Genomic DNA, 10,994 nt, shown 5'->3' on the forward strand with positions numbered 1-10,994 from the left:
TTGGATATACTATATCCTCACGTTTGCTGGATTTAAGAGAAAGAGAGTTAGCAAAGAAGGTGAAAGGTGAAGTGAAACGATATATATGTAAAGCTCTCCCCGTCCTCAGAGCACACTGTGGAAGCTGACAGGTGTGAGGCGTGGTGAGTGGAAATACACACACACACAAACAGTATAGTTTAAAAAAAAAAAACAGATAATAAAACGGTTTGTGAATTAGTTTAGTATTTGTATTTTGCAATAAATGTCTTCATGTTTTATTCTTTTAACGCTTAGAACCCCAAAATGGAAACCTTTGGAAGTCTGTGCATTCTCCTGACACTTCTATTTTTTGTTCATGCAGACCTTGTGGAACAATTTGAGGTTTGTGACTTGTATACATTTCATTAGAATACTATAACACTGTTTGTTTGTTTGTGCATTATTTATTTATTTATTTATTGTTTTTCCTCAGGATGTGCCTGAATGCTTAAAGTATTTTTACAAAAGCAAAGTACCAAGATGGGGGGCTTCAACACCTGGCACCGCACGTCTATGTCAGCGATTTGTCAACCGGTAAAACAAGGAATTGTAAAGTAACTTTCATTTGAAAGAAAAATCCCTACATAGACATATTTTGGGGGACAGCGTATCCAGACAAATTACTTGGTTGAAGGTTATGAACGTGGATGCGAATGCCTAACTGTATTTTGTTCAACTCTATCCCATGAAAATTTGTTTGCAATCATGTCACATGCTAGACAACTGTTAACCATTGTCAAAATGGGTCCAGTATTTTTTGTCACCAGGCTCAAATTCATATGCAAGTGTGTCAAAATAATACTATGCAGGAACCGTGTGTATGTGGTTGTATGTAAAAACACAACAACAACGACAAAAAACAACAACAAACTTAGGAATCTCTTTGCACTTGCAGGTACCACTTTGCCACGTTGTATGACACAAACCATCGTATTGCAGTTTACTCAGCATACGTGTTTGAGCCTAGCAATGGAGGTGGCCGGGAGAGAAGGTGGTTTGTTGAGCCTCAGGTTAGTACAGCTGAATAACTATGCACTATTTTGAAAAATAACTATAGACTATTTTTAAAATATGTACTTTTTTAAAACAAGACCTCAATAATGCAGGAGTCACCACTACTGTACTTTTGTAAGTTAGACGCACTTTTTGGTACTTATCAACCCAAAGGGATACCATTAGGTAATTATCAAAGTATGAATCTGTTACCAATAATAACAGATTTCGGGAATAGCAAATTTGCTCAAGAACCTTTAAGTGCCTGTGACACGAAAAAGCATGTTTATTTCATAATACACGCGGTATTTTATGCCCCTGAATGATATGGGCTGCTTGGATGTGTGTGGAAGCGATTTTTATTTAGTTTTTTTAATCCTGCGCCGTGAAAATGAGTGACTTCCGGCTTCGGTCTTGCATTGAGGAGGAGGGTGCTGTGACGTGTACGGTAGAAGACGTCCTCTTCACGCTACAGTGTATGAGGACGAAGGATTCAGCTGATTTTGCGGATTAATACGTTTATTTTTCGCATCACGCCAGCCAAATGGCTGCAGAAAAATCATTCTGTATGAGGGAGAGGCGTATGCGCCTTTTTGGAGTTTCAAAAGGTTCCCATTCACCGTAGATATTTACTGTGGGACCATTGGACTTACGAGGAAGTGAGTAAACATCTTGTTTTGTGTTATGTCAAATACGAATACAGCGATTACAAAGTAAACACTACAAACTTCCTTTAAATGAAGGACTACTTACGTTTGATCATTGATAGGCGTGTAAAAAGCTCTCCTAATGCTCATCAGCAGCAGCACGTTAGCTGCACAACAACTCCAGCCACCCTCCTCCGGGGAACGAACTGTAAATTGCTCTCCGCCGGGCGGTTTGCCGATCCGCGAAGACAATCGACAACCGGGTCGTCATGTCAAATAATCCAGGATTGTTATGTGTGATTTTCCGCTTCGAAGACTTTGAAGCATCACTCGGTTCGGGTTAGCATGTCGGCTAGCTGTCACGCCTTCTGGTTTGTTTACATTCTCCAGGGAAATTACATATGTCCGATTTAGGTGTTATAAAATATCGTTCGGGAGGTGCGACAGTAAAGGTGAAGTCGACAGTTTTGACCATTATGGAGTAATTTTGCCATGTCCTCCTGAATAAATGCATTTTTATTATTTCATATTCCATTCAGCACAAGACTGTTATTTGTCATGACCATGCCATTTATTTAGCAATTGGGGAAAATACTTGGATAAAAAGAATATCCTGTAAAAATATTGATGTAAAGATACAGAAACAATGACATTTTGCCGCTCTCTTAGTCGCGTTTTCCTCGTTGTGAATAGTTCCCCCTCGACGGGCTGACTGGTCCTTCTCAAGCCATTTATATAGCTATTGGGGAAAAAATACTTGGATAAAAAGAATATCCTGTAAAAATATTGGAGTAGAGAGACTGAAACAATGACATTTTGCGGCTCTCTTTGTCGCGTTTTCCTCGTTCTGAATAATTCCCCCTCAATGGGCTGAATAGTAAAACCAATGAGCCCAGTCTACCGCTGACGTCATCCACCTGTTGGGGACGCTAATGCCCTATAATGGTAGGCGTGGCTAACCGGCAGATTAAAAGACTAATTTCTCGTCATCTGTGCTTTGCTAAATTGTTGTATATAGTCGAATCGTCTCAAAATATGATTCTAATTCACATAATAATGCCATTTAAGACTTTTTTTTCTCGTGTCGTATGCTCTTTAAGCGGCTGCGCTACTTTCTGTCGCCACCTTCTGTTGGATTCATGCATTACAACAATAAGGCATCTTTGGGGAAAGAAGTCTCTCTGGAAGTGTTTTGTTTGTTGAAAGTTGACTTTCTGATGTTCTTCTAGCTGGTCAATAAATCGTGGCAAGCAGAGATGAAGGACGGTTATTGGCTGGGGAAAGACCATCCTGGAATCTACTTGGGAGCGAGACAGGCTCTCAATGAAGACTATACACATTCTGGCTTTGACCGAGGTCACCTTAACCCCAATGGGCACCATGCCGGTAACCTAACTTTCAGTACCACTTAGTATAGAAACACATTTTTTTTTTTTAGCTCAGATAGAAAAATATTGACACCCGTAGCTGTTTGACCAACAACATATTCAGAACATTAAAATATCCAGAAAATATCAATAGCACTTCACTTTTTCCATATTTTATGTTAAAGCTTGAGCCAAAAATGAAATAATTGTTTTCACTGAAAATTGTGGACAGGTCACCCAATAATGAGATCGACCTCGTCCCAATTTTATGAAAAACAAAAACTACCACATGATGTAAACTTACAGTAAGTATTCACAGCCTTTGCGCAATAACTTTTTAATAAATTTCTTATTAAATATATAACACATTTGGCACATGTTATTGGGCAGTTTCACAAATTCCCCCTAGGCTCTTGTCAAGTTGTGGGAGGCAAGGCAATGCAAGGCAAGGCAAATTTATTTATATAGCACAATTCAACACAAGGCAATTCAAAGTGCTTTACATCACATGAAGATCATAAAAATCACATTTAAATCAACACAACGTAAAAACCAAGACAAAAGATCGCATTTAATCACAGAATAAAAATAAATAAAAATAAAATAAAAATAAAACTACTACTACTAATAATAATTGAAATCAGCAATGGAGATAAGCACAAGAGGAATAGAAAGCAGGTAGATTGAAATATATAGACAGTTATGGATATGCATTACTAAACAAAAACGTTTTTAGCCCTGATTCAAAAGAGCTAACAGTTTGAGCATACTTCAGACGTTCGGGTAACTTGTTCCAGAGGTGAGGAGCATAATAACTAAATGCTGCCTCACCCTGCTTGGTTCTCCTTGGGAGCATCAATGTGAACTCTGGTGACCCAAGGACATCATAGTTTTCCTGATAGCCACTCTTTCGTTGTTTTGGCTATGTGCTTTTGGTCAAACATGTCAAAATTTAACCATAAGCATTTGTGGGCAGATTTTCATCCTGTCTCGGAAGTCTACAGACAATTCTTTTGACGTCATGCTTACAGCTTACTTTGTGCTCTAAGATACAGTGTCCTTACCTTATATACCATATTTTAAAGACTATGAATTGCCCTTTTTTCTTAGCTTGGCTGGGTCTACGACTATATTCAGGTGCAATTTATAGTCTGAAAAATATGTTATGGTATGGTATGGTATGGTATGGTACGGTACGGTACGGTACGGTACGGTACAGTATGGTATGGTATGGCCAATCACTCTCCTTTCAACTGTTTACCACTGGTAGACAACAAATAAGTTATAGAAATCTTCAAAGATGATTACTAAAAGCATAATGCATCTTAGCTCACATTTGAGCTTCGTGTCAAATGCTATAAATACTTAGGTGATCCCTCCACCCAAATTGAAAAAAATTTGGAGAAAATATATTACATTATTCCACTTTGTAAGGCTTTAACAAAACAAGTTGTGAAAAAAGTGAAGCAATCCAATCCATCCATCATCTTGAATAGCCTGCAACAGTCAGTTGCAGGGCACATCATCCATCCTCATATTCAGACAAATGGATACTTAACATTCATCAAATAATTATTCATATTTTTGGAAAAAGAGTGAAAATCAATGCCAGTACAGCGGGCGAATGCATTAAATTGGGCTCAATGTCTCAAAATAAAGGCTAACATATTTGAAAAATGTGGTCATTGTTTTCTCGGCATGCACTGATCCCACTTTTTAATTCCTCTCAATTTCTCGACAGTTCCTGGACGCAACTCCACTTTCACCCTCACCAATGTGGTTCCTCAGAACCCCAAACTGAACCAGAATGCATGGAGAATCCACGAGTCTCAGCTTAATGATCTTTTCCGCGAAAAGTGTTCTAAGGCCTATGTTTTAGTTGGTGCAGTTCCTTCCGTGGACAACTGGATTGTCAAGAACAATGTGAGACGTGTCAACATCCCAGACTACCTGTGGAATGCATACTGCTGTGTTGACAACAATGACAGACCCATTCAGAGGGGAGCCGCTGCAGCTAGAAACACAGAGGACAACTGGGTGGAGAAATTCTCTCTGGATGATCTTGGTGAATTTCTGCAGCAATTCTCAAATCAACCAGTTGGAGAGCTTTTCCACAGTAGCTGCACCATTTGATATACATTTTTCATTTCTCGAAGATATATACTCAGAAAAATAATTATAAAGGCATATTTTAATAAAGGGGTAAAATCATTCCCTTTCACAGCATTGCGGCTGTTCAGCAATTTACTACTAACAAAAAATAAAGAGCATACAAGATACAACATAATCTGTTTCTATGTACAGTAACTGTGTTGTATTGACACATTTTTGCCATAGTGCAATATCATTAAAGCGATACATATTCGTATTTATGGCAGTAGCCAAAGTTAATAGAGGACAACTAGCCTTTGTTAAACATAGACATAGCCTTTGTTGGACACATAGACATAGTTCATAGTTTTATGACAAAACAATAAGAAGTCACAAAGAATAATCCATGAATCATATTCTTGATTTCATATTAAAATATAATTCCATCAGTTAAAACAAATGAAAATATTTGCAAATTGTAAAAGCTTGTTAGTCCAGTAACTTTGCCACACGACAGAATGCAGTGTTCATTCGTCGCAATAATTTGCGAATCCTCTTCAACATGCTTTTGTTGGACTCAAAGTCTGCCCTTGAAACCGACGAAGGGATTTCTTGTTGATGGAACAATACTTCTTTGTCTGTTAATTGGCTCAAGATACCACTGTCGGGCAGTTGACCCATCGTGATGAAAGGATGCTGCAATGCTTGTGAGGCAGAAATTCTCTGACGCCCATCAAGATGCAACATCTGTTTGAGCAAGTCCACGAAAGACTTCCTGGTCTCAAGCTCGGCGTCTACAATCTCACCCTCAGGGAGCAACTCAATCATATCTTCCAAGGGTCTGGGAAAGTCTCTGCAAACGTCCTGTATTTTGGGTTTCACATTGTTTGCTGCTTCAAACTCTTCCGGTGTCATGAGTCTATATCGAGAAACCCCAACCTCCTCATCTTCAGTAAAGTAGTTCTCAGTGTACTTCCCTGTGTGAAGCAGCTGGTCATCTGGCTGGCCCAGAACGCAGATGATTTGCTTCATCATTTGATATTCACAATTGACAGCGAAGAGGTTTCCAGCCAGGAAGAGGAAGGCCATGATGCAGCCAACGCTCCAGACATCGATTTTCTCATTGTAAGGAAGGCCCAGTGTAATCTCTGGAGCTCGATAGCCTACTGGTTGAATTTCTAACCCTTGTTTAATTTTAGATACTGGAATTGCATTGCCAAAGTCAATCAGTTTCACCTTCAAAGGCTGTTCTTTTCTATTAACAATCATAATGTTGTCAGGTTTGATGTCAGTATGCAAGATTCCAAGCTTTTTCAGGGTGACCAAGGCCACGAGCAGCTGATGAGCAATGGCACGGATTTCGTCCAGAGGCAATGGCTGACGTTGTCGCTCTTCCAGCAGATAGATGAGATCGCAGTCCAATACCTCAAACACCAAACAGATGTTTCCCTCATGCTCAAACTGTTCAAAGAACTTGACCACGTTGGTACTATCTGCATCCATGACACTGACCATCTTCAAAATGGACAGTTCCTTCTCAGTGTCCTGTTTGACAGAAGGGTCATTCTTTAAGATCTTAATAGCCACGATCTCTGACGTCTCCAGATTTTTGCAGACCGCCACTTTCCCGTAGCAGCCTTCACCAATGAAATCCAGGACAGAGTAAGCATTGGACTTGCTGTACAAAATCTTGCCGATCTGGACTTCAGGTCCTGTAATCTTCACTGCAAAAAAAAAGTATGGATAGTACTTTACAGTAGTGCCATTAAGTCAGGAGGCAAGATGATTAAAGGTAATAGAATTCAGGACGCTTTTATACTGTGAAGAGCTTTGTGTCTTCTACATGTATAAATTCATTCATTAGGCACATGTTAATAATAATCTTCATCTTAATAATCAACATCTTAAATAATAATAATAATAATAGATAGAAGATGAATACACTGCTGGCCAAAAGAACTGGCACCCCTGCACTTCTGTCAGATAATGCTCAATTTCTCCCAGAAAATGATTGTGATTACAAATGCTTTGGTAGTAATGTCTTCATTTATTTTGCTTGCAATGAACAAACACAAAAGAGAATGGGGGAAAAAAATCATTATCATTTTACACAAAACTCCGGGCCGGACAAAAGTATTGCCACCCTCAGCCTCCTTGGTGGCACAACCTTTAGACAAAATAACTGCGAGCAACCGCTTCCATCAATAGTTCCAGCAATCCATCATGATTATAAATCATTATAATTTCACACATAACTCCAAAAATGAGACGTACAAAAGTATTGGCACCCTTTGAAAAATCATGTGATGCTTCTCCAATTTGTTTAATTACCAGTACCTGTTACTTACCTGTGGCACATAACAGGTGCTGGCAATAGCCAAATCACACTTGCAGCCAGTTAAAATAGATTAAAGTTGACTCAACCTCTGTCCTGTGTCCTTGTGTGTCCCGCATTTAGCATAGAGAAAAGAAAGAAGACCAAATAACTGTCTGAGTACTTGGGAAGCAAAATTATGAGGAAGCATGGGCAATCTCAAGGCTACAAGTCCATCTCCAAAGACCTGAATGTTACTGTGTCTACCGTGCGCAGTGTCATCAATAAGTGTAAAGCCCATGGCACTGTTGCTAACCTACCTAGATTTGGACAGAAAAGGAGAATTGACTAGAGATATCAACAAAAGATTTTGCGGATGGTGGATAAAGAACCTTGACTAACATCCAAACAAGTTCAAGCTGTCCTGCAGTCCGAGGGTACAACAGTGTCAACCTGTACTATCCGTCGGCGTCTGAACAAAAAGGGATTCTATGGCAGGATACCCAGGAAGACCTCACTTTTGAACCAGAGACATAAAAAAAGCAAGGCTGGAGTTTGCCAAAACTTACCTGAGAAAGCCAAAAACGTTTGAAGAATGTTCTCTTTTCAGATGAGACAAAAGTAGAGCTTTTTGGGAAAAGGCATCAACATAGAGTTTACAGGGGGAAAAACGAGGCCTTCAAAGAAAAGAACACGGTCCCCGGTCAAACATGGCGGAGGTTCCCTGATGTTTTACGGTTGCTTTGCTACCTCCGGCACTGGACTGCTTGACTGTGCATGGCATTCTGAAGTCTGAAGACTACCAACAAATTTTGCAGCATAATGTACAGCCCAGGGTGAGAAAGCTGGGTCTCCCTCAGGGGTCATGGGTCTTTTAGCAGGACAATGAATAAAACCCACTTCAAAAAGCACTACAAAACGGTTTGAGAGCACTGGGGACTTCTAAAGTACCCAGCAATGAGACCAGACCTGAATCCCATAGAACACCTGTGGATAGATATGAAAATGGTAGCGTGGAAAAGGCACCCTTCAAATCTCAGAGAGCAGTTGGCCAAAGAAGAATGGTCTAAAATTCCAGCAGAGCATTCTAAGAAACTCATTGATGGATTGCTGGAACCATTGATAGAAGCGGTTGCTCGCAGTTATTTTGTCTAAAGGTTGTGCTACCAAGGAGGCTGAGCGTGCCAATTTTTTTCCCATTCTCTTTTGTGTTTTCATTCATTGCAAGCAAAATAAATGAATATATTACTACCAAAGTATTTGTAACTGCAATCATTTTCTGGGAGAAATTGAGCATTATCAGAATTGCGGGGGGGGCATACTTTTGGCCAGCAGTGTAAATTCTATACCAGAGGTCACGGAACCGCGGACCTCGGTCCGGTTCTGGACCCCCAAGCCATCTGGACGGGATCTCAAGCTGTCTCGACTAATACACGTTGCAACAACGAAAACCTTAGCGGTGACGTGCGTGAGCCAGCCAATGGGAGTGAAGCATTTGAAAGTTATTTTTAGAACAGCATGTCTCACTCTCGCTTTCCAGACTCCGCGGAGTGACAGCCAAAAACTGAGCCGAATGAAGTTGGAGGAAGAGGCGAAAAAGGCACGGCAAATGGCGTGCTCAAAACTAAGATTGATGCAGAAAACAGAGTGTTTAAGGAGGAGTGGACCAACACTTTTTTGTTCATTTTACCTGGCGGCAGCACAAGACTGCTATGGCTCATCTGTTCAGAGACGGTATCGCTTGTAAAGAGCAGCAATTTGAAAAGGCACTATGAGACGAAGCACGGAGCTTTTTCGCAAAGTTTCCCTATGAACTCTGCCATCCGTTCTCAAAAAATAGCGGAATTAAGGGCTCAATATGATCGCACCTCAAGGCTCATGGTTCATTCATTCACTGCACAGCAACGCGCAAATGAATGCTCCCTCAGAATAGCGTGGATATTGGGTCAAAACAAAAAGTCTTTCAGTGACGCACCGATGGTCAAAGATTGTATGAGTGCAGTTGCTGAAACTTTGCTTCATGGAAAACAAAAAGAAGAGGTCTGTCAAAAAATAAAGCAAGTCCCCCTGTCAGCATCCACAATTTAAAAAAAAAAGTCTTGAACATGCTCTTATGTTGCTATTTAATGATTCAATTAAAGCACTTTTTTAGTTTTATGCACCTTTTATATATTATTTACATTTCTGAATGTTGTAATTATCAGCATGGCCACGTAAAGATACGTTTGTATTTTTGGGAAAAAAAAGAAGCATTAAAAATATTTCCGGATCCGAGATTGTTTACATTTTTTAATTTCGGACCCAGAGGATTTTTAATTCATGACACCCTGTTCTATACCATTTGACTTCATGGTTTTAGGTGAGTTATAATGTATTTCATCTGTCTTTGGGCTAGAACATAATATTAATAATAATAATAATACTTATCCATTCTCATGACTGCTTTTGCCATTTAGTAGATGCTGGTGGGGTGCTGGAGCCTATATTCTAGTCAGGCCAGTCAATCACGTCACCTCACTGATAAAAAAAAAAAAAAATTAAATCTTTTCCTGAACCATTTTTTTAACGCTTACAGTGCACTCATTTAACTCACTGGCTGCTATTTTGGGCCCTGACTGTGAGGGGTGAATGAACGAACGTTCATTGGCCCCCTCCCTGACAAAATGGATTGTACGTCTAGCGCCATCAATGAAATCCAATGAGTTAAATACTATTGATAATATGATGATATTGATTGGGGTTACTGTATTTCTGTTTTCATTCATTTAAATTTAATTGATTTCGTTTTTACTAACAATGTAATAATTTTAACATTTATTTATAATTACAAAAATATAAAAACAAATATATTAATGATTAATAATAGGGAAAAAATGCTCATATTTAAGTTTTTTTTTTTAAATTATTATTAGCAAAAATAGTCACTTGCTCTACAAAGGGTTGAAGGTCTTAAGTGTCAACTTTTACAAAAGGTAATAATAAAAACTTGCCCATATATATATATATATATATATATATGGGCAAGTTTTTATTATATGTTTATTATATTTTTATTAAATATATATATATATATATATATATATATATATATATATATATATATATATATATATATATATATATATATATATATATATATATATATATATATATATATATATATATATATATATATATATAATCCAAATAGAGTCCAAAATAGATATATTTTGGACTCGTTTGAAGCAATATTCCAGCATGTGCACTTACTTGAAGAAACAGATGCGGCTGAGGACTCTGAGCTTGTCCATGAAGACATTTTCCAAACGCCCTTTTTGTTTATGGGCGTCGGCAAGTCTTCTGAGGGCTCCGTGACAGACATCCAACTTTCTTGCAATGATAACACTTCAATTAACCGGTGACGTCATTCTGCTGAAATGGTCCCTTTTGAGTGAAAAGCCGTTCAAATGTCAATAAATTAGATCACTCATTTTTTCAGACGGCTGAACTGAGACATTTAAATTGTGAGTATGTACTTAACATTGCTGATTTTAAGATCATCATGACGAGTCATTCTCATCT

General features: G+C 38.7%; 1 protein-coding gene across 1 annotated transcript; it reads left to right on the top strand.

The window, feature by feature from the left end:
• The first annotated feature begins 285 nt into the window (after window positions 1–285).
• On the top strand, window positions 286–5,206 carry si:dkey-243k1.3 (endonuclease domain-containing 1 protein-like). The gene is made up of 5 exons (XM_057838165.1): window positions 286–363; window positions 455–555; window positions 917–1,031; window positions 2,891–3,047; window positions 4,770–5,206. Exons 1-5 carry the CDS (start codon window positions 286–288, stop codon window positions 5,159–5,161), a joined length of 843 nt encoding a protein of 280 aa, XP_057694148.1. The 3' UTR covers window positions 5,162–5,206.
• Window positions 5,207–10,994: the final 5,788 nt, after the last annotated feature.

Source organism: Corythoichthys intestinalis, chromosome 6 (assembly GCF_030265065.1).
Source record: "Corythoichthys intestinalis isolate RoL2023-P3 chromosome 6, ASM3026506v1, whole genome shotgun sequence".
Lineage (NCBI taxonomy): Eukaryota > Metazoa > Chordata > Actinopteri > Syngnathiformes > Syngnathidae > Corythoichthys > Corythoichthys intestinalis.